We start from the raw sequence: 25,530 nt of genomic DNA, 5'->3' as shown, positions 1-25,530 counted from the left end.
CCAGCTCACATTTCTGTAACCACTAGTGTAGTTCATGTATCATGAGGTGCAACGTAACTTGCATGAAGTAACATACTGTACTTTAGGAGTTGTTACCGCTCACATAATTGAGCTGCATCATAGCTCACACAAGTTGTAACGCCCACAAATGCATTCCCATAAACTGTGATACATATTATCTGTAATAGCTCACAAACATGAAAGTTTAACAGCTGATATATGTAACTATAAAACTGCAAATTTTAGTCAGCTGCAAGGCAGTAAGTTTTTTTCTTTTTTTATACAAATAACCTTTCAGAAGGAAAAACTGATAAATGCACTGGGTATTCGCCAAATATCTAAGGTAAAGCAAAGAGATTCTCCTATAATGATCATTCAAGTTTTCTAAAAATATTCCTATAAGAAAAGAAAATACGTGCGTGATGGAATCAATGTAAGACCTGAATATCTTGTACAAAACAACAAAAAAGCAAAAAAAAAAAAACCACTACAACAAACTTCAAGGTCGATGAAGTAATAAAGAAAGTTCACACTAAATCCTTGAACGATATGCTATTTAAAACTAAAACACCTCTGGGATATAGATTAAACAAAACAATATTATAAATCACACAAATAGATAACTAATTCAGCACTATTGGAAATCGCTTTCCAGAACAGACCATAATTACATCTTGCGGTGACAATGATCAATATACATTTCTCCTTTCTTTGTTTAATTGAGAGATGTAATAAAAGTAAGTGGATAAGTTGTGGGGAAAAGGGGAGGGCTTTCGAATTTTATATGAAATTTTGAAATATTGCATCTAAATTATAAAATCACAAAATAGTCGGTAAAACATTCATTAATTGCCTTTCGATCGGCAATGCCAGTTCATATCGGAAATTTGACGGGTTTAGAATACCGCAACAGAGGATGCAGGCGTTTTTATTTACCGATATATATATATACATACATATATATATACATATACATATATATACATATACATACATATATATACATATATATATGTATATATACATATATATACATATATATATATGTATATATACATATATATACATATATATATATATATATATATATATATATATATATATATATATACATATATATATATATATATATATATATATATATATATATATATATAGAGAGAGAGAGAGAGAGAGAGAGAGAGAGAGAGAGAGAGAGAGAGAGAGAGAGAGAGAGTGTGTGGCTTTGGTTTTATGGACTTTTGACTACATAACCCGGCGTTGAGGGATTGCGAGGTCATCCCCCCACCCTGTTACACTATGAGATAAAAGTGAGAAGAGATTGGACCGCAAGATGAAATATAGTACAAAGGTAAAGTAGATGGATATAAAGATAATGCATATAGTACACCGCATGAGGTACTCTGACGGTACTAACATCTGCCACCTACGAAAGAGCACGTTTTCGTAAAGTCAATCTCGGGATATCTTCGCACCACTTTACTTTCTCAGGCAATAGAAAATTCCACAACACAAAACAAATTATATTTCCAAACACAAAAATAAATTACAATTTCCAACAGCAAAACCAAAAAATGCGTTAAATCCCACATTAGAAATAAATTATTATTTACCATACCATAACAAAGCCAAAAAAATGTGTTGAATCCCACAACACAAAAATGAATTATAATTTCCAACGACAGAACCAAGAGAAGTAAATGTCAAAAATAACCAATTAGCATCAACTCCCATATACAAAATCCACAATGATTTCATCAAAACGCACCAACTTGTAATGAGGTAACAACAGCCGTCCTCGGTTATATGCAACTATGTAATTCAACCCCCCTCCCCTTTCTCTCTCCTTAGCGGTCAAGAAATCCCAAGAGTCGAGTATACTGAGGAGGAGAAGACCACTTGGGGAACAGTTTTCCGTAACCTGACCAAACTCTACAAGACACACGCCTGCAGAGAACACATCAACGTCTTCCCCCTCCTGGTGGAAAACTGCGGCTACAGAGAGGACAACATCCCTCAACTTCAAGATGTTTCGGACTTCCTCAAGGGTAAGAAAAAGTCACCAGATTATGCATATATATATATATATATATATATATATATATACATATATATATATTTACAGTACATATATATATATATATATATATATATATATATATATATATATATATATATATATATATATGATGTTTTGTTCCTCTTCTGCTTTTTTCTGAACCTTATAATTTTCCTTCCTAAAAGAGGCTATTTTCATTATCTTTTCTTTGCTTGTGCTAAAGGACATAGAAAATTATGTGTTACTCTACTCAATTGGTATTACAGTTGCAACTATTTCTACTCTGTATATTTCCTTTGGCTTTCAAGCTATATTATATTTTTTTTTATTCTGATAAACAATACAGTAACAAAACCTATTCTATCCATAAATCTCAAATGCCCTTTATTTGATAATCTCATTTACCTGTGAGCATCTAAAATATATCAATAAAACATAAACAGAGTCAGTAAAAAAAATAAAAATCTATTCAATTAATGCCTCTGATAATCCCGTCCAGATTGCACCGGCTTCACCTTACGTCCAGTGGCAGGTCTTCTCTCGTCCAGGGACTTCCTGGCAGGCCTGGCCTTCAGGGTCTTCCATTCGACGCAGTACATCCGTCACCCGAGCAAGCCCCTCTACACCCCAGAGCCAGACATATGCCACGAGCTCTTGGGCCACGCCCCTCTCTTTGCAGATCCGGCCTTCGCCCAGTTCTCCCAGGAGATAGGATTGGCGTCCCTAGGAGCACCTGACGACTTCATCTCTAAACTAGCAACGGTGAGTGTGTCCGTGTGTGTCGTTTTACAACTGTTGCAATCGCCGACTTTCTATGAAGCTATTTGAGGCGAGTGAGAGAGGATTCCAACCTGGTGGTTTCGTCCTTAACCGAAAACATGTTGGAGTCGTCTATACGTTTAATGTAAAACACAGTTAAATGACCATTCTTATCCATCACTTCTATGCCTGTGTAACCAGTAAACGATGTTTATTGTTGTGTAAACATGCTGAAAATATCATTATCATAAAGGCAAAAATTGAAAGTTCTAACCAAACTAACTGAAGTTCTAATGAACAATAAGACCTACAGGTACATGTTTATTATATGAGATCATTAGGAACAGATTTTCTAAACAACTAATGTAGCGACAAACAATGAAAGTTTTACAACGTCACCAAAGAAAAGTTTACACCATCCCTCCACCACCCACCCACCCAATATTTTTTTCAGCTTATCATCAAATCACGATGTTTTCTTCTCACTTAGCTGTCCATCGTCTTTAACTTTATCAGTTATAATCTTCATTCGCCAATTACATTTCGGAAGGAATCCGTCTAGCCAGCAGCATGACAGACTACAAATGCGTCACAGTTGTTTCATTTAACTGTTACATAACATAAGGTCTTAGTATTTTGATATGTAAAAGGTATAACAGATCATAATAATACTGCTCTTGATAGGATTACTTCTAAAAGCTCATGTTGCCCAAATATAAAGATACTAATGTACGCGACCCGTCAAAAATGACTGCTAAATATATAGAATTCTAGATAGATATGCACACACGCAGATCCAACCTTTCCCACCCCTTCCCTTTCTTAACTACAAACCCCTCTCACCAGGGTCCGACTCACCTTCCCCTATACCCGACGGACGGGGTGAGAGCGAGTATTATTATTATTATTATTATTATTATTATTATTATTATTTGCAAAGCTACAACCCTAGCTGGAAAGCAGGATGCTATTAGCCCAAGGGCTCCAACAGGGAAAATAGCCAAGTGAGGAAAGGAAAAAAAAGGAAAATAAAACATTTTAAGAAGAGTAACATTAAAAGAATATGTCGGGCAATGCCGCTCAGCGTGTTATACGTCTGGCAATGCCGCTGAACGTGACCGGAAAAAAAATTTATATATATATATATATATATATATATATATATATATATATATATATATATATATATATATCCTGACAGTTCCCCTATATTATATAGGTAAGACAACTCACCTTCTCCCTCTCATCCCTTTCAGTGCTACTGGTTCACTGTCGAATTCGGCTTGTGTCGCCAACAAGGAGAGATCAAGGCGTACGGGGCAGGGCTCTTGTCGTCCTACGGAGAGCTGGAATACTGTCTGTCGGACAAGCCCGAGTTGTGTCCCTTCGATCCCAAAAAGACTTGCGAACAGAAGTACCCCATTACAGAATTCCAGCCAGTGTACTACGTGGCCGAAAGCTTTGAGGATGCCAAGCAAAAACTCATGTAAGTTGCAACAGTTTTTTTTTTTTTTTTTTTTTTTTTAAGGTTAAATACATCAGATTTTTATTTATCTTAGGTTAAAATTTATATATCTTAGCTATACTAATAATTCCAGATATCGCTTCTATATTTATTGTTGTTATTTTGTTCTGATGATATTTCTTAAGGATTACTAAACATTTGGGCAGACAAATTTCTTTTTCGAAGGTAATTATTTCACGTTTGTCCAATTACTTGGCTTTGTTTAACTTAAATGGAGATCAAATATCTCAATGACGTGAAGCTATAAATTTTACCGAAATGGTGGAAAGTAACGCAATTATTCATTAACATATATCATGCATATAATGATTTTATATACAGTATATGTTTATATATATATATATATATATATATATATATATATATATATATATATATATATATATATATATATATATATATATATATATATATATATATATATATAAATATATATATAATGTGTGTATATGTATACAGTATACATGTATGTGTATACTTATTTACGTATACACACACACACACACACACACACATATATATATATATATATATATATATATATATATATATATATATATATATACATACATATATACGAAATGGATAAGCCTTCTTAATTAGAAAAAAAAAATCATGTGCTGAACAATGTTCTTTTCCATCCCTGCCCAACCCAGACAATTCGCCAGCACCATCCCGCGGCCCTTCTCCGTCCGGTACAACCCATACACGCAGTCGGTGGAAATCCTGAACTCGAAGCCACAGATCCAGTCGCTGGTTAGAGAAATCAACTGTGATATGCAGATCCTGACAGATGCTCTCATTAAGCTTAGCTAGAACTCAAGACTTGGCAGCTCGCTTTATAACTTTTTTTTATCTTTAATGTATACAAACATGATCGTTATTGGGAAGGGGTGATATTGTGAGCAGTGTTGTGTACGGAAAGTACTATAGGTTCACATATTGTAATTTCATTCTGTACATGTAAATTAAGCTTGAAATAATCCTATATGAACATTGCACTAAGCTCAGATGTTATATAGAACTGACTTCCCCTTGAAATAATTTTTTTATCGATAATAATCTCAAACTAATATGTTATTTAACAATTAAAGTGGAATTTTCTGCTTTGAACACTGAAATACACATTTCGTTTTAATAATGGCAAAACCGTTGCTATGCACTGTCATCAAGTAATAATATCCCATTAACAATAAATGTTGCAAGTTCAACATATATATGTAGTTGTTTCTGGTATGCCCTCATCATATTTACCCGTTCTTTTCACATGTTTCTATAGTAACTCATAACGCATAGTTAACAAAAGTATCATGTACATATCAGGTGACCCGATAACGTGCAGGGGGGTCAGTCACATTGAACACACATAAAACTATCTTCCTGGGGTACCCTAGACACGACAGGGTTAACTATTAAATATTTACTAAGATAAAGCAACTATAAGTTATAGAACACTTAGTTTTTTTTTTTTTAGATAATACAAGAGAGCTCCCTATCAATATGTAATAACTTTTAAATGTAATTCCGAAAGGTGCCAAACAGTAGGTTTTAAGAAAGGATAGTTTAATTCTCTAAAAGCATAGAAACTAACAATGAATAGTTGGTTAGGCATTTCCTAGAAGTGTAAGAGTCATATAATTCATATAATAGTACGGTGAAGTAGTAGTTTTAACTGTAAATATTTTTACGGTATTGTATATTTGATGTCACAATACTTGACGGCTAATTAAGTGCAATAAGCTATATATTATTCAATGAAATAAATCTCTATATATATATAAGGTTGTTTCTTTATATACGTATTCCTCACAATTTTCGCACCACTATCCTTCTTACGAATCAACTCTAGTATTGATTGTACTTATGATCTGAAAAACTTAAGCACTGAAGATTGATTGATTGATTGATTGGAAGTTTTCTGGCATTATGGCATCTAAGGTCATTGACGCCGTAAGCACTGAAAATATTCATGGTTTTATTCACTAAAAGTTTCAACAATAGTTGTGATTCGAACCAACACAAACACACACAAGTATCAATTTCTTTTCTGGTGAGGTTATATATTTACTCCCAATTCTAGTCTACCCAAATACTGGACGTTATTCTCAACACGAGACACATTAAGATAATTTCAAACAGAAATTTGACAAATGAAGCCTAAACCAAGGGAAGTTATTTAAGTCTTTAACTGAAACTAAGAAACTGTAAAAAATTTAGCGTAAAAGCAAAAACAATGAAAGAAAATGCAGTGAAACCCCGAGAAAATCCGTAAAGAAATAAGCCAGCATCACCCGTACCTACAGGGCATTTCACACCCCGGAGCTACCGAGTGCCTCTTAAAACACAAACTAACTAAACAGTAGATGTCGGTCTGTCTGTGTGCATCATCTTCGCCTTGATTTCCTTTTAATATTGCCATGACCCACTTGCCCTTGTGGCATGAGCGGAGAAAGAAAGCACACTTCATCATATTCCTTATCATCACCTTGGAAAAATCAATCTTGATTACAATTATTAACTCTTACCTATAGCTTGTGCCTTGGCTTCCTTCACGCGCCATCTGGTCAATATCTGAAGGGCTTAATCAACAGACTCTCAGCTAATTAAATATTCATCGGATATTCAACACAGCAAAAATTAGATATAATATAGAAAAGGCAACAGGAGGCTTTATAGACTCCTACGTAAAGGACCAATGCAGAAACAAATATACTGAAAAAGGCAACAGACAGATTTATAACGGCTTATGTATGGGACCATACAAGCAACCCCGATAAAAAAAGGCAACACAGCTTTATAGCTTCCTACCTAATGGGCCAATGTAGCAAAATTCATATAAAATAGGGCAAAACGTGGCTTTGTAGTGTCCCATCCAACGGACCAATGATGTTCTACCAAACGAACCAAGGAAGAAAAAATTAAATAAAAAAGGCAACACATGGAATTATAGCATCCCACATAATGGACCCACCCAGCAAAATTCTGATAAAAAAGTAACTAAGTTATAAAGAAAAATCAGATAAATCAGGCTTAACGGCGTCCTACAAAATGGACTTAATGCAGCAAGAATTAGGAAAAGGCAACACACAGTCCTACCAAACGGATCACTGCAACAGAAAACATAAAACAGACCCGCCTTCATACCGTCTAAACAGATCAACGCAACAAAAATAGTATAAAACAACACGGTTTTATAGAGCCCTGACATAAGGCTCAATATAGGCAAAATCTAAGAGTAAAAGTAACACACGACTTAAAAGGGACACGATCGCTTGAAGATTCAACAGTTTTGGTTTGTAGTGAACGTCTACTAGAATTGAACTGGTGAAGTGTATCAGTAATTATGATGTCAGAACTTTAGACCTGGTGAATTTCCGGTGACACCCACACTCCTTCCTAGACGAGATGCGAGAATGAGTAGATTTTCGGCGCCATTTGAAGCTACGGATGATTAGGATGTCGCTCAAAACAAATCAAAGGTGATTACTACCGAGATACATGAACGGTTTTCCTCTCTCTTTAAACATGGGTTATAACCACCTAACAAAATATCAACAAGAACAAGGTTGTGGTGGCCTATTAGAAACGTCCCTGGTGGCGATCTACCGGACTGGGGTTCGAGTCAAAATCAAGTTAGATAGTCTCTTGCAATATCAGCAATCTCATCATCCTTGTGAGCTAAGGATGGGGTTAGGCGGAGCATATAATATGACTACATGCTCAATCATCAGCAGTCATTGCCTGGCTTTCCTTGGTCCTAGCTTTGGTGGGGAGAGGCTTGGGCGCTGTTCATATGTATATTGTCAGTTTCTAGGACTAACCACCTAAGAAGAAAACATTAATAACGACAAAAACAATACAATTATAAATAGTAATGAGTACAATCTATTTCTATGACCTTATTCCAAGATTTTATTGACCTAAACTATTAGTAAAAAAAAAAAGGGTTAAACAATACAACACAAGACGTCAACCTCGACAGCAGAGGACATAAAAATGTTAAGACAAGGTGGCCCACAAAACTAAAAACTATGAAAAAACTACATCTGTCCTATGAAATGATTCTCCAAGAACATCCCTGATGTTCTTGCATGCTTAAACATCGTGGGACGGTAGGAGATATGCATTAAATTACCCAGTTTCCCAACACATCCTCACGCATCTTACCTTTGAGACTGACATTCTCTTCTTTCAGAAATACATGACTGGGAACTAACACTGGGACTTTCACAGGAGCATTTACACGCTTCGTCGGAACCCATTTAGGTTTTTCGACACATTCACGGCCAAGTGGCTTCTTCTCTTGCGCATCGTCACTTTCGGGTTTGACTATGTTGTGTGACGTCTCGCAGGCATGGTCGGATTATTCATTTTTTCTTTATTTACTTAATTTTTTTTTCTTTTGCTTTTAAAAACAGAAGACTGATTGCACAAGTATCTTATGGTCCTTCCCTAGAGGAAACTGAAGACTCTTGTTTTCTAGGTGCTTCGATAATGTGGATTTGACAATAAACGAGCAATATGCGGTGTGAAATTCTGAATGCATTGGAATATATACGATAAAATGAATTGGAGTACGAAAGGTCCTGTAGAGAGTATGGTTCCCAAGCAGTAATAGAACCAGAAAACCCGCTCTCTAATATTGAGTAGATATTTAACATTGAAAATAATGGATGAAGTCACCTCTTGAAACTTATAAGACTGCAAGTTCGTGAAAAACATTGGTCAAAAACCGATTCTAAATTACAAGCACTTAAAGATATTAAGAAAGATTTCCTGTAGATTTCGATCAAGAAATAATTTTCAATTTTTTTTCAAATCCACAAGAAAAGAGGGACTATTCTCTTTAAATGGTATAAAGAGAATATACGAAAATTTAAAAAGTAATGGACGGGAAAAGATAGAAAACCAAAGAGTGAATAAGAAATAACCAAGATTGTCCATAAACAAGTGGAATAATTGCTGTAAAAGTTGTAAAAAAATAAAAATTGTATCTCGCAATAATGGTAAAAACGGACTAAAAACTCGAAGTTTCATTATTATTATTATTATTATTATTATTATTATTATTATTATTATTAATTGCTAAGCTACAACCCTAGTTGGAAAAGCAGAATGCTAAAAGCCCAGGGGCTCCAACAGGGAAATTAGCCCAGTAAGGAAAGGAAACAATGGAAAAATAAATATTTTAAGAATATTAAAATAAATATCTCCTATATAAACTATAAAAACTTTAACAAAACATGAGGAAGAGAAATTAGATAGAATAGTGTGCCCGAGTGTACCCTCAAGCAAACATATATTTGAAAACAAAGCTATTTTTATGAGACCTTTGAACAGAAAGGCCTAAGAAACATTAATACACACCCGAGAAGACAAATAATAGGGTTAAGTAAAAACGGATTTTGAGCGAAGCGAAAAATCTATTTTTGGGTGAGATAGCCATGACGTCCTGATGGAAGGTTCCTTCAGTAGCTTCCTAGGGTATATTTAACTACAGTGGATATTCCCAGAGAATTAAACTAAAGGTTATCACAGAATTCTAACTTCTGGTGCGGGTACCCTAAAGGTTTCCCTCTAGGATATCGTATATCAACAGGGGACGCATGTATTAACACGCCACATAGCTATCTGCACCCCATATACAGTTAACACTTCGATATGGAAAGGCGGAGAATAACTGGGGAGCCGTTCCAGTTACACTCATCCGTGGCTGCTTTTGGTACTCGAGACGTAAACAAACGGGCGCCATTGCTAAATGACGTCACGTCCGTCCTCATCCTGAGCCCAGCTTCTTGCTAATCTCCATGATACAGCAGGACAAGGCGGGGCCTGAAAGGCTGGACTAGAATAGACGGGAGGGTCCATCAGGACGTCATGGCTATCTCACCCAAAAATAGATTTTTCGCTTCGCTCAAAATCCGTATTTTGGGCTCAAGCCATGACGTCCTGATGGAAGTGTACCAGAGAATTAATGTATCGTGGAAATTTTCCCCCTTTTTATGCAAGTGCCAAGGGCTTCGAATAGAGGTATGTAACATGTCCTTACTAGAGATTCCATGAAGAACTAGCTTCCTGCCCCCCTGGCAGAGAAGTCCTGGTGGACCATACTAATATCTCGAAGCGATCAGTTCGTGCAGGACTCGGAGACAAGACATAAGGTTAATATTCGGGTAGGAATATTATCAAGCATAGGTAAGTGATTAACATTTACTACACTCCCTGGAGGAGAGATCAATCTGGTCTCGGAGGCAGGACAAAGGTTAATATTCATGTAGGAATATTATCAAAGCATGAGTGAGTATATAATACAATTATATATATTATTCTTCTCCTTTAGAAAGAAAGGGGTAAATGAAACTATAACAATCGTATATTTCTTAATAAAGAATAGGAGCGGAGAGAGACGCACATGTAATAAAATAGACATTTTATTTCAAAGATTGCAGATTTTTGTGATAACAATTACAATAATAAATGTAAAGTTTATTTACAATAATAAAGAATAATGTACATAGAAAATAAAGACTTCAATCTTGAATCTGAAAAGAAATTTTACTTTTTAGAAACACAAGTTCCAGAGGAACGTCAGTCTTTTTCAAAGAAAACACATCATGCCCTAGAGCATGTGGAACTCATGTAAAGTCTATGACATTTCACCTTGGTAAGAACAGTCTATTAGAAACACTAAGTGTCCATGAAATCACTATGTATCACCACAGGGTCAACACAGGCACCCGGAGAGTTACAGTCCCAAGTAACTCGCTGTTCTATGCAGAGTTAAACAGCAGGTTTCATAACACTACCTGCGGCTACCACGAAATGTTTAACTTCGTGCACTTGCTTTGCGTAGTGCTTGAAGAAAACTTGCGATGATTTCCATCCTGTGAAGCTCTTGAGGCTTTCGAAATCCATACTCTGGAAGAAGTTCAGAGAAGACGCGACTTTTCTAGGATCATGACCTGCGGGTGTACTGTCAGGATCCACTCTGCGAATGAAGTAGGTGATTTTCGCTCTTAGTTGTTTCAGTGACAAGTCGCTACCCGGTGTTTCTCCTTTGAAGAGTTGTCCTCCACCGAAGTCTGAAGTTCTTCGAAGATAGACCTTAAGACTCTCCACTGGGCATAGAGAGACATCTTCCTTCAGGGGGCAGATTCTCCAAGGGCCCCATCTCTTGGTGGGTAGTTCATTCTTAGCGAGAAACGTCGGATCAGGGAAGAGGGTAAGTTCTCCTGTATCTGCGAATAGGAAATGACCCTCTTCTCTTGATAATGCCACTATTTCACTGACTCGGGCTCCCGAGGCGAGAGCAAAAAGGAAGATAACTTTTTGAGTCAAGTCTTTTAGAGGGCACGAATCGTTGTCCAGGTTAGAGGCAAAATGGAGCACCTTGTCCAGGGACCAGGAGATAGGTTTTGGCGGAGGTGCTGGGCGTAGTCTAGCGCATGCCTTTGGCAATTTAATGAAGATATCACTGGACAGATCAATCTGGAAGGCGTACAGGAGTGGTCTAGTCAAAGCTGATTTGCAGGTGGAAATCATGTTGGCTGCTAAGCCTTGTCCATGAAGGTGAATGAAGAAGGACATAAAAAAATCAATGGTGATTTCCGTAGGATTTTTTGCCTTGACGAAAGAGACCCACTTTCTCCAGGAAGATTCGTATTGCTGTCTTGTAGATTCAGTCTTGTATTCCTCGAGGAAGTCTAAACTTTTCTTCGAGATTCCAAACCTTTTCTATGCGGCTAAGGAGAGAAAATCATGAGATGAAGGTCCCTGACTTTCAGTGATGAAGCGAAGACAGTCGACTTCTGTACTTGTTGAGAGAGAACTGGGCCCGGTAGGGGGATCAGCGTGGGCTGCAGCTCCAGGACCAGAGGGTACCAATTGTTCCGGGGCCACTTGGGAGCCACTAGGGCCGCTGTCCCTTTGAAGGTTCTCAGTTTGGAGAGGACTCTCAGCAGAAGGTTGGGGGAGGGAACAGGTATATCCTGGACCATCTGTTCCAATCCAGTGACATGGCATCCACTGCTTCTGCCTTGGGGTCCTCGTACGGGGCCACATATCGAGGAAGTTGATTGTTGTCGCTCGTCGCGAAGAGATCGATCTGAAGTTCCGGGACTTGGTGAGAGATGAAGGAGAATGACCTTGCGTCTAGAGACCATTCCGACTCTATTGGGCTTGTCCTTGATAGAGCATCCACCGTCACGTTGCGGAATCCTTGTAGGTGAACTGCAGACAGGTGCCATTTCTTCTTTTCTGTCAAACAAAAGATCGGAAGAAGTACCTGATTTATCTGGGGCGATCTCGAGCCCTGACGATTGAGACATCTGACTACCACCGAGTTGTCCAGAGTCAGACGAATGTGGATCGAGGGAGGCGGGGAGAGTTTCTTCGGGGGTGAGAAGAACCGCCATGGCCTCCAAGATGTTGATGTGAAACATCTTGAATAGGGGAGACCATGTTCCTTGAACCTGTCGTTGGTGGGAGTGACCTCCCCAACCCTCCAGTGAAGCGTCCGTGTGGATGTTGATCGATGGAGGCGGGTGTTGAAGAGGAATGGACCTTTTCAGGGCCTTTGCTTCCGACCACGGCTTTAAAAGTGAGCGAAGTCTGTTTGGAAGCCGTCTCTTGAGGTCTCTTCGAGCGATGGATGCGAAACGTCTCCAGACTCCCGCGGCATCCTTTAGCTGTGCGCGAAGCACTGGGTTTGTCACAGAGGCGAACTGTAGAGAGCCGAGAACTTGTTCCTGCTGTCGTCTTGAGATCCGTTTGGATTTTAGAAGTTTCCTTCCTTTTCTTCTGTGGGATGGAAAGGCGGTGTGACTGAAGATCCCAATGGATTCCCAACCATTGGAACTTCTGAGCTGGAGAGAGGCGAGATTTTTCGGTGTTTATCTTGAATCGCAGATGCTCTAGGAACTGGGTGACTTTGTTGCAGGCTCTTACACAATCTTCGGGCGATGTCGCCCAGACTAACCAGTCGTCTAGGTAGGCCATCACTTGGACGCCCTGAAGACGGAGCTGTTGGACGATGGCGTCTGCCAGCTTGGTGAAGATCCGTGGAGCCATGTTGAGCCCGAAGGGCATGGCCCTGAAGGCGTAACTTTTCCTTTGGAGTCAAAATCCTAGGTAGGAGGAAGCGTAATGATTCATTGGAATGTGCCAGTAGGCATCCGCCAGGTCTATGGAGACCGTGTAGGCCCTTTGAGGCAGAAGAGTCTTTATTTGTTGCAGAGTCAGCATCTTGAATTTGTTGTTCGCAATGAACTTGTTGAGAGGGGATAAGTCTAGAATGACTCTGAGTTTGTCGGAGTCTTTCTTGGGAACGCAAAATAGTCTCCCTTGGAACCTGGTTGACTTTACCCTCCTGATCACCTTCTTGTTCAAGAGTTCTAGGACATATTCTTCCAGGAGGGGGGTTGACTGTTGGAAGAATTGCTGGAAGGCTGGGGGTGGTTGAGTCCAGCTCCAGCCTAGTCCCTTCTTGACGATGCTGTGTGCTCAGGGATCGAAGGTCCAACGATCCTGGAATTGGCGGAGTCTTCCTCCCACCGGAAGCACTTCATTGCTTCTGGTGTCCCGAGGGTTTGCCACCTCGGCCGCTAGCTCCCCTTCCTCCTCTGCCTCTGGAGGGACGGCGAGAAGAATCTCTGCCGGAGCCTCTGCTTGAGCCCCTACCTCTGGGACGAAAGGTAGTAGAGTGTTGCTCATACGCAGGGGTGAAGACCGGTGACTGCGACACCACCGGTTGGGGGACCAACTGAAAGGTCTGTTGTGGCTGTGTGGCCATTTGGGGAGTAGCGGTACCCGGAAACTGTCGTCTCTGTTGACGTTGCTGGGGTTTCGGCTTCTGAGTTTTCCTCTTAGGCTGAGGGCCATCATCCTGAGAGGATTTCCTCTTTCTTGACATGCCCCACTTGTGGAGAAGGTTCCTATTCTCCGTGGCGGCTTTGTCTACAATCTCTTTCACCAGAGAAGATGGGAAGAGATACCCCAGATATTGGAGGAAATCAGCCTCCGGGGTTCGTGTTTCACCGTCGCGTTGGCGAACACGAATTCACGACAGGCTCTGCGAGCCCTAGTGAAGCTATATAGGTCCTTTGTTACCGTTGCCAAGTGCGATTTGGCTAGGACCATATAAAAGTCCGGGACTCTAGTATCCCCGGCCATAAGTTCCAGCTGTACCTGGTGGGACAGCGACGCGGCAAGCCTCTCCTTCGTATCCTGTTCCCTACGAAGGAGGTGATCATTTAGCCTTGGGAGGTCCTCATTAAATTGACGACCGGCTATGTCAGGCTCTAGTTTCCCTACCGTGAAGGTTGACTGGATGTCTTTCCAGTGCCTATCATCGGGAGGAACAGTAATGGAGAAGGGTCTGCACTCCTCCAGTGCAGGGCAAGGTTTCCCTTCCTCCACTGCCTTTAAGACCACTGTGAAGGCCTTTTCGATGAAGGGGAAGGTCGCAGCATTTGGCGCAACGAAGGTTGGATGCTTCTTGCTAAGCGCCGGCATCTTGGAGTTGGTGAAACCCGTACTCTTCGCCGCCTGGGCTAACATAGCTTGGGCCTTCGTGAGATCGAACACGATAACCTCCTTCGGTTCGGTCTCTTCCTTTGAGGCTGGTTCGGACCTGAGCCGGACGTAACAGTCCGGATAAGCCTCGAAATTCGGGAAGAATTCCACTTTTTCCAGCAAGATAGAGCCAACCCTTTCACTGATGTAGATTTTGCCAGTTGTAATGGCATATGCTCGGCATATCTCCATGGGTTAGCTTCCGAGCAAGTGGGGAGGTCCTTAACCGAAATCCTTTTCGGTTGTTTAAGACTAACGAGAGTCGTCCGGAATTGCTCCTGGGTTTCTCGTAGCTTTCTTTCCATGAGGGCTTCAAGCATCTTGAAGACCTCCTGAGTGGCCGATGGAAGAGGGTCCGGGGTGGCAGAAGTCGAAGGAACAGGTTCCTCGGACGGTGCAGGAGTTGCTGCGGGAGTAGGAGCAGGAGCGACCTCGGTCTCCGAATCAGGGTATTCCACCTGATCTTCCTCGTAGTCGAGTTCCTCGCCCATGAGGTTCTTCTCCGTTTCTTCCGACACTTCCGACATACGTTCCACGTTATCGGAATCTAGATGGCACTCATGCATGGACTGGGCCATGACAACATCAGGTTCCACCACGATCTGGACGGTGGGGATCTGATCACGGGGGACCACAGAGTCTTTGGATGCCTTTGGGAAAAGCAAGGCCCTCAAGTCTTCGTTGGGAAGATACGGTCCGGTGGCGTTCTTCTGGAAGCCACGCACCCATTTGCGTAGCTTCTCTCTAGCTTTGTCCCTTGCCTCCGCAGAAGGAGGATCGTCGAACGCCTCGACCAAACGACTCTTGCAGACTGTGCAGTTCTGCGGGTCCCAATACTTCAGGTCGCCTTTCTTGGCGGCGCAGGGGGCGAGGGTCCGGCACGCCTTGTGCCCGTAGAAGTCCGGGCGCTTCACCCCGCAGATGTTGCTCTCACACTTCATATACTCCTCCTGTAAAAGAAAGAGATCATGAGTACATGGAAGGCATAAGAATGACTTACATTACTCTAAAATTAAGATATCTTAATCTAAAAATTTTTAACATTAAGTTAATTACAAGGCATTTTAATGCTTGAGAATAATGAGCGGGAAAGGAATAAGATAGACACATACTTGTGAATCCCGCCCAGTCGGTTACCGTAACCTTATCTGTAGGCAATTTCTTTTGTGGCCGAAGGTCACAATGAGGGAATCCATATAGATAAGCCGAGCTAAACTTCTAACAGAAATTGCCCGCAGAGTGTAGCAGGGTCTGAGACCACTCAGATCCTTGGAGGAGAAGGGGTATAGGAGAAACCCCTTATTAAATGTAGGTTCCGGCAATCGACTGCACTAAGATACACAGAGTATGCTGGAATATTGTAATGTGCAATCAAACAGCATGGCCACAATCTTTGATGGTAAGACAATACCTATATAGAAGTGGCCAAGCCATCTGGCTGCAGTATTTTGACTGTCGGCATGTTGCCGGCAGGCAGGCATGGAAGGGGTGCATGTCCCTTAACGTCTCAGGAGGGTGCCGGCAGACCGACGGAACGCCGGTGGCCGGTCCTGCAGGGTGGAAGGCATCAAGACAGACACACTGAGTATCTAAAGTATAATACCATCGTGGCGACCGCCGGCACAGTGGCGGGTCGTCGGCAGGGGGCGGCGGCTCCGGCAGCCGAAGGCTGACGGCATGGTGAGCTTTGGATCAATTTATAAGATAGATATGTATATGGTTGTATACCTAGACTGCCGGCAATCAATGCCGGAATTCCGAAAGTCGGCCGGCTGTTACTAGGTAAGATGAGGGGTGGGACCTCGGCTGTATGTCGACGGAAGGCGGCAGCCTCCGGCACACGGAAGGCTGACGTCTTAGAGGGGGGGGGGGGCATCTTATGAAAGAATGTCACCTGAGGTAGTGGCGGCTATCGCCGGCAGTAGAGGCGGAAAGGGACCGGCACCAGGATATAAGGAGAGAAAGGTAAGGAGGGATGGAAGGGGTAAGATCCCATACCCCTCCGGCATCCCTCCGGAGAGAGTGCACTCATGATAGGAGTGGATACTCTTAGCATCCGGCGGCAGGGAGCCGGCAGTCAGCCGGGTGCCTGGGGTAACCCAAGGGAGGGTTAGAGGGCACTCAAGAGGGGGGAATCCCCCGCCGGCCGGACCGCCGCCGGCAACCACCCCCATAGAACGCTATGAAGGGTATGTGTACCAGAGCGGCCAGCTCAGCAGGAGAACAATGTTAGCCCTACCACTCCACCCAAGGGAGGAGTTGTAGGACTAAGGAAAGATGTGTGTAGGCAAGCCTACACCAAAGGGATAGGTGGGGAGGGGGAAGAAAAGGTCTTTCTATAGAGGAGACTCTGCATGAGAACGGCCACCAAGGTAAGGGAGAACGCTCCCTAACCTAGGTTAGGTAGCCCAGAATGAGAACGGTACAGGTGTACCGTCTCAAACTATAATAGGGCAGAGTCAACCCCCAGAGCTTAACCTAGAGAAGGAGGGCTAACTCCTAGGCTAGGAAAGCTTGAAAGACACATCGCAAGTTGCAAGGAGGAAGGAGTAACCCAACCAGGTGCAACTGGGGAAGGGCAGAGCCCTTCCTTATTTCTCGGTCACGACCCTAAGGGAGGGTCATTCCCTTAAGGTAGGCAGAGAAGCGATAAATACTCTGTTTGTAGACAAAATTCCCCTATATAGAAGGGGAAGCAAGACTACACAGAGGGAATGCCCACAGGCAGGGGGATAGGGAGCATATAGGGGTTCCTACATTAGGTTAGGATGGAATGATACACAATCAACACAGTCCCCTATATGGTCCCCGAAGGCGAAAACACTTACATCACAGTCAATAGTATGTTTAATAATGCCACAATCTTCATAACTTAACCTAGGAACACTGGTATATATCATGCATGAAAACAAGCACTAGCCTGTCCAGCCTAGGGGCTAAGCTAGCAATTTAGTATGGGGTCGAACGGCGACCGAGTCTGATGAGCGCTAAAACACGATATAAGTATTTCCTAGCTATGAAGACTAAATAACTAATAATATTAATTAGTTAAATGACCGGAGTGGGCTGTTCTGGCTAACTAAATAAAGCATGCAACATGAACAGCGACGCCATAAAATGGCGAGTCCGGTATCGGCACAGCTCAGCCACAAAACACAATATTTTACGAAAAGTAGAAGTTACTTTACGGCTAGAGCTTACTTAAACAATACTAGGACCTGGTACTCAACTTTCCAGAAGAAGGCGAGGCTGAAGGTAGCGACATAACGGCGATGTAAGCGGATGAAAAAAGCACTTAGGGAAAATCCGACTTAAGCAAGGAGCTACAGGCAAAAGGATGAGGACAGACGTGACGTCATTTAGCAATGGCGCCCATTTGTTCACGTCTCGAGTACCAAAAGCAGCCACGGATGTGTATAACTGTGGAACGGCTCCCCAGTTATTCTCCACCTTTCCATATCGAAGTGTTAACTCTATATGGGGTGCAGATAGCTATGTGGCGTGTTAATACATGCGTCCCCTGTTGATATACGATATCCTAGAGGGAAACCTTTAGGGTACTCGCACCAGAAGTTAGAATTCTGTGATAACCTTTAGTTTAATTCTCTGGGAATATCCACTGTAGTTAAATATACCCTAGGAAGCTACTGAAGGAACCTTCCATCAGGACGTCATGGCTTGAGCCCAAAAAATTGTACATGGTATGAGAGTTTATTTCATCTTAATGAATGCCGTAGATTAATGTAAATAATGTTTTAAAAGGTAAGGTATCATTCATACTTTTTTTTACTTCATGTGTTTAAGAATTTATTTATCAGCACATGCTTAAAAATATTCAACCGATAAGGAGTGGCTGAATCAGTGATAGTGGAACTAATCGAGACCGATGAAAGGTTGAACAGCTGAGAGCACACTGAAATTCTAAATGTCCTGGTTCCATCTGTAAAGAAGCTAGTAATCCTAAAGTAAGGAGCCAGTATACATGGTGTATAAATAGTAATACATAATTCTTCATTCCATTAAGACAATGTAGTAATAAAGTGGTTTACAGACCAGTCCGAATCGAGTAGTTTTTCACCCAATATTAAGTCTATGGGATTGTATTGTCAATAAATGGGTTGGACGCCAAATAAGCACTAAAAAAGCCGAATTCAGACATACCAAATCGATATGGGAGTATTTTCGACTGAGGCGTCAGGAAATAAAAAATTTGTGAACAACTCGTAAAGTCTATCTTCAGGAGATTGGGTGATGTAATTGATAGTAAGTGATAGAGAGGTTCACACACATGATAGAGAGAGAGAGAGAGAGAGAGAGAGAGAGAGAGAGAGAGAGATTTTGAGTTTCGTATATAGCTTACTTTTAATACAGATAATGTAATTTGCTCATTTTACATAACTGAAAATAAATAAGTAAATAAAGATATGTATATGTGTGTGTATATTGTATCTAGTGTTCCTTAGCTTAATTACTTAAAATTAATAATAATATTTAGCGATATATAAAACATGCTACGAATAAAGAAAAGATAAATTTAAAAGCCTTATATTTACAATTTTCTCTTCAAAGAATATAGTAATCAGTGCTACAAATAACGGAAATGAAAGTAGATAGTAAAATCTTTTAATGTAGAAAAAATACGGCAGAAATATAACTTTTAAAAAGTGATAGCAGCAGGAAATTCTCTAAGCGTATCAGTTGTGACCTAAGAGTTTGTTTCGTGCGCTTGCAATCTAGTCGCCAGATAACTGCTTTCACAACTAAAGTGGTGTCAGTATTGTTTTTTTTTAAGTGATGACATTATTTTGAGTGGAAGGTCTGCTAACCATGTCAGTTTTTTAATTACCTACAGACTCCCTATAACAATTTTGGGGCATCAGCTAATTTAACTTGGCAAAAACAAGAACATAGCTTACATCTGGTATTACGGGCATAATAAAAGTATATAGGGATGACACTGAAAATATCAGTCTTTGTTACAGAGATTCCAAAATGCCCTGCTGATGCACTCAAAGTGAATGAACAAAAATGAAATGACATACTTTTAGCAAATCATTTTCAGGAAATGGGCTGGATGAAATGAACATGAATATATTTGACAATATTGCACTTTTAATAATCTTTACATTTTATTTAGTTTTACCCACTACATAGGCTACACACCTTACTAAAATTAATGTGATGTCCATCGGTCCCACACCCTGACTGCTGAGTCCATGGTTCGAACAAAATTGAATCTACCCAAGGAAATGAACAGAGCTTTTAATTTGAAAAAATTGCAACCTTATTATCTAAATTCCGCTCATGAAAAACAGAGGCAAGAGACAGTGACAAAGTTCTAGGTTGCAGGACAATGCCCTAGAGACTAACCATAATATATATATACAGTGTATATATACATATATATATTATATATATACATATATGTTATATACAAATACACACACACTATATATATATATATATATATATATATATATATATACACACAAACATATACACATATATACAGTATACATATACAAGTATATATATATATATATATATATATATATATATATATAAATATATATTTATACATATACACATATATATAAACATTTATATATACAGTCAGCGCGGATCGCTCTGTCCGGGCAGCATCCGCCGTGCATTCATTTTGGTCCCCCCCCCCCATATCAACACTAATACACAATATAAATCAAGAAAAATTTAATTGAACACTCACCAATATCCCTTCTACTTGTCTATAGGGTAGCCTTTCTTCTTCTTGACCTCCAAAAGTCATTGAGGAACGCTATCTGCTAAATTATGAAGAATTTCTGCAGGTATTTCAGCCCACACTTTATGGAGCGCCGCCTCGAGAAGTGTGACGTTTGTCGTAACTTCTTTACGAAGGCGGGCTTTAACTATTGCCCAAAGGTTCTCAATGGGTGAAATATCAGGACTTTGACCTGGCCAATCAGTAATATAGTCAACTTCGCTATTTTCAAGCCACTTTTTCACTTTCTTAGCCGTATGGCAAGGGGCACTGTCCTGCTGAAAAATTTCAGCTCCTGTAGCCGCAAAACAATCCGCTAAATTTTCCTTCAAAATGTTCAAATATCGTTCAGCATTAACCGTTATGCCTTTAGGCAAATCAAGGCTTGGGGCACCACCGTAGGCAAACGTACCCCATACCATAAGCGATGCTGGGTGCTTTACTGTCTTGGCCGTCAAGTTAGGCTTAAGAGGATCTGACCCCTTTCGCCTCCACACTTTTTTTCCCGGTCGTCTCACTCACACAAAAGGTTGCTTCGTCACTCCACAAGACACTTCGCCACTGCTCCAAGGTCCAATCCTTTTATGTCTTGGCAAAAGCAACCCTCCTCTTTCTCTGTCTCTCAATTAAAGCTGGCTTCTTTCTCGCAATCACTTTCTCGTAGTCGAGGCGCTACGACAGGTTTTCCTGAATCGTACGAACACTGACGTCGCTCAACAATTTAGGGTTCTGTTCTTTCAGTTGCTTAGCAGTTAATGTAGGATTTTTTTCTAGGCTTCGCTTTAAAATCACTAAAGTACGATCAGGAATCTTCCGGGGGGGGGGGGGGGGGAACCAGCATGGGAGTGAGAAGGGATCTCGTCGCTACCCCCTTCCTTGAACTTGGCCACCAAGCGCTGCACTGTCCTCTCGTTCACGCCAGTATTCTTCACTATTTCCTTTGTTTGCAGACCTAACTTATGACAAGTTATGACTCTAACAATGTCATCGTGACTTGTACGGGGTCTAGACATCACTGGGGGGGGGGGTTGATAGACAAGAATGTCACGCGAACTCACAAAAGAACAATTGCAACTAGGCCCTCTCAACCTGACACGACCTCACTCAACGACTTCAGGAAACACACTGACTAGTTTCCACCTGCGCAGATATGTAGATGCCAACTTGTATAAAAAGATGCCAATTAGTCAATTTGTCCCAGTCGATTTTTTCCCCGATGAAACCCATGCCTCCGATTTACGCAGAACGCCGTGTCCGGCCCACTACCCGGACACAGCGATCCGCGCTGACTGTATATATACATATATATACATATACATTATATACGCACATACATACATACATACATACATACAAACATATATATATATATATATATATATATATATATATATATATATATATATACCGTGCTAGGTGGTGTATCTTAGCAATCCATGTTTACCAATGGTTATAGTCATATAAGCGGATGAGCAACTTTGTGGAGTAATGAGAGCTTTAGGTGTGGAGGAAATGCCCCCTAAATCTCGATGAAGTCACTGGCAGCAGGGTGACGGATTGGGTTCAATGTGATGGACAAACTGTCTCTTCTGCTTTTACTCCTGATGCCTGACAGTTGATTAACTAGAATTAGTATGGACCAGCAGGGCTCACTTGCCTTAGTTAGATAGGCACTGCGCATCACAAGGAACTGGCTAGCCTTTGATGTATCTATCCATGAATCCTCTACGAATTTTGTCAATCATGGAAAGAGAAGATGAAAGAATGTCCCCAGTCCCGGGCATAGTGGGGAGCTAACAATCTCCCGGTTTATAAATACTAAAATTGAAAATAGGTTATTGGATTGTTAGAACCACGAATCAGATTGCGAAGTTACAGCAAGTGGAGAGTGAATTTATGAAATATAGTTTGGATATCTTCGCCTTAAGTGAGACACGTTGTAAGGGGATTGGTAAGGAAACTTTAGATCAAGGCAATATGTATATCTACTCAGGAAGATCATATGGAGTTGGAAGAGAATGGATAGGAATGATGATGACATCAAGAACAGAAAAGGCATTAATCGACTGGAGAGCCGTAAATAGTAGATTGTTACTACCAAAGTTCAAATCAAAGCAATGTAATCAGAGTATAATAGTTTGCTATACCCCAACAAATGATTCCCCTGAAGAAAGGAAAGATGAATACTACGAAGAATTACTAAGTGTGATTGATGAGATTCATGTGAGAGATATGAAAATTGTGATTGGCGACTTCAATGCTAAAGTTGGAAGAAATAATCAAGGGATAGAGAATCTGATGGGTATCGAGGGTCTTGACAAATTTGCAAATGAAAATGGAGCACATTTCGTAAGCTTCTGTGGAAAGTCGTGCGTTATTATGGAATTCCTCTTAAATATGTAAATTTGATTAAGTCTGTTCATGAGCATAGCAAATTCAAAGTTAATGCTAATGGAGTCTTAGCAAATGAATTTCCAGTGAACAGTGGAGTACTCCAAGGGAATGTGTTGTCACCTATGTTGTTTACCCTCCTCATGCATTTTGCAATGCGTAGAACAGTCGGAGATTGTGGAGAAGGATTGGTCTGGATTGGTGATAGGCATTTAGCACACCTAGAGTATGCTGATGATACTGTCCTTGTTAGCAGACCACCACAGGATTTGCAAAGTTTGCTTACCAGAATGCATGAAATATCACACAAGGTTGGGCTAAAGATAAATAGAAGAAAGACAGAAATGATGAGAACGGAATATGCAATGCAAGATGAAATATCATTGGAAGGAGAAAGGATTAATGGGGTAGAATCATTTAAGTATTTAGGAACTATGATCTCCAATACAAGGTCTTTAGAATTGGAGATTAGTGAAAGATTGAAAAAGGCAAATCAGACAATGGCTAGGTTAAACAAAATTTGGAAATCAAATCGCCTGAAATTACACATAGAATCAGACTATATATCAGTTTAGTGAGATCGGTGTTACTCTATGGACATGAGTCATGGTATGACAATGAAACAATATCCAATAGATTTAGTAGATCTGAGAACAAAAACCTCAGAAGGATATTGGGAGTTAAATGGCAGGACATGATTAGAAATGAAACTATAAGAGATTACTCAAGTGCCATTTGTGAATGAGATCATGATAAGTGGTAGATGGAGATGGTTTGGGCATGCTCTTTGCACTCCCCAAGAGAGATTACATCACCAAACATTCAGCTGGGCTCCACATGGCACTAGAAGAGTTAAAAGACTCAGGCCTACATGGCTGAGGACTATGAAGCGCGAAGTAGGAGATGATGAATGAGGAAGTATTGAATAAAAAGCTCAAGATAGAGACGACTGGTGAAATCTAATCGAGGCCCTTTGCGTCAATAATCGTAGGAGATGATATATATATATATATATATATATATATATATATATATATATATATATATATATATATATATGTATATATATATATATACAGCTCCCAAGCGCTCTTTCCATCCAAGTTAGGACCACGGAGGGCCAGTCAATGGCTGCTGATGACTCAGCAAGTAGACCTACGGGCTTCCCATAAACCAAACCCACTCCTTAACTCACACAAGGATGGTGAGGTTGCAGACTACAAGAAACTATTGAGCTTGAGCGGGACTGGAACCACAATCCGGCAGGGAAGTATTTCAAAAAGATTTAAGCTACATATTCCTATGTAAAACTTGGACCCCTGAAAATACCCAAGACTGGCCCACGAGAGACAATGGGTTGAACACACTTGAATCTAAACTACACACGAAAGTTTTTACGTAAGCTTTACAGTCTTTCAACCCAATGGGCTGATTCTAGAGATTGCTGATACATACCCACCTTGCTTAGAGCCAGTTCCCAATTATCTCTCTTCGAATTTGTGCCTAGTATGCTATTCCAGAAGTCTTTTAGATACAGCCATACATACTCACAATTCTGATATCAGACAATCTTTGATCAGAAAAGTCTAATCAAGCTTCCAGTTTAGGTGAGCTAAAAATTTCAATTGAACGTTGCATCTGATTCGTCAACTCATCGAAATAAATAAAAGTTTCTTCTACATGATTTTACCTTCTACACTTGAAATCAAAATGACAAGTTCGCAAGAGATGTACGCAAGAAGGACGCAACATTTACACTAAATTGTCCGAAGACAAGAGCATAAGATTTACCTACGAAATTTCCTAAAGAAGACGAAAGTTTTATCCTAGGAATTACTTGAAAAATCTCAATTTTTCCACTTCAAATTCTTATAAAATGAACATAAATAAGAAAAATTCTCCATGAGAAGTACACAAGATTTACACGAGATATATTACTTGTTACCAGTACGAGTGGCTTCAACAAAAAATATCTACAAGAACTATATAAAATTTGCTTTACAAATTCATGTGGAAAGTACCCATATGCACCTAAATGATTCTCTAAAAAAGACACATTTTCAATATCAGAAGAGAATAACAGACAACCAAAGAAAATAAAATTGGTATCAATTACAAAATCTAAATTGTTTTCGAACAGCACCAACAAATCAAGGGACCTAAAATCAATTTTTTTTTTATTCGATCATGGCATCTAATACCATTTAATTGCTGCTTAAATAAGATGGTGAAATAGACACGATATAAGAATTGGAAAGAATATCCTTTAGAGACCTCTCATGCCTTTTTAATGCCTTACAAAATAGGCTGAATGCCCATAACCAAGATGACAAAAAAGAGCAGCTAGATCTGGGCTAATTTATTTAACTATCGTTTTGTTGCTATTTGCACCGACGGTCACGGTTTGTTGCAATAATCAGTAACACTTGGTTTTTCTAAACATGAGATCATTAACCTTACGAT

At 40.3% G+C, this 25,530-nt stretch overlaps 2 protein-coding genes across 4 annotated transcripts in view; both read left to right on the top strand.

The window, feature by feature from the left end:
• Positions 1-5,815, top strand: part of Hn (phenylalanine-4-hydroxylase) — a 331,150-nt gene extending 325,335 nt beyond the window's left edge. For all 3 annotated transcript variants that reach the window (XM_068352139.1, XM_068352140.1, XM_068352141.1), the window contains exons 5-8: positions 1,852-2,048; positions 2,559-2,821; positions 4,075-4,304; positions 5,000-5,815. In XM_068352139.1, coding sequence (XP_068208240.1) covers positions 1,852-2,048; positions 2,559-2,821; positions 4,075-4,304; positions 5,000-5,159 — 850 coding nt within the window. In that variant the 3' untranslated portion in view covers positions 5,160-5,815. The remainder of the gene's footprint in view (positions 1-1,851; positions 2,049-2,558; positions 2,822-4,074; positions 4,305-4,999) is intronic.
• Positions 5,816-16,295: 10,480 nt separating this feature from the next.
• Positions 16,296-23,079, top strand: LOC137621879 (craniofacial development protein 2-like). The gene is made up of 2 exons (XM_068352384.1): positions 16,296-16,314; positions 22,511-23,079. Exons 1-2 carry the CDS (start codon positions 16,296-16,298, stop codon positions 23,077-23,079), a joined length of 588 nt encoding a protein of 195 aa, XP_068208485.1.
• Positions 23,080-25,530: the final 2,451 nt, after the last annotated feature.

This window comes from Palaemon carinicauda, chromosome 28 (assembly GCF_036898095.1).
Source record: "Palaemon carinicauda isolate YSFRI2023 chromosome 28, ASM3689809v2, whole genome shotgun sequence".
Classification (NCBI taxonomy): domain Eukaryota; kingdom Metazoa; phylum Arthropoda; class Malacostraca; order Decapoda; family Palaemonidae; genus Palaemon; species Palaemon carinicauda.
This window is presented reverse-complemented; position numbering and strand designations above follow the sequence as displayed.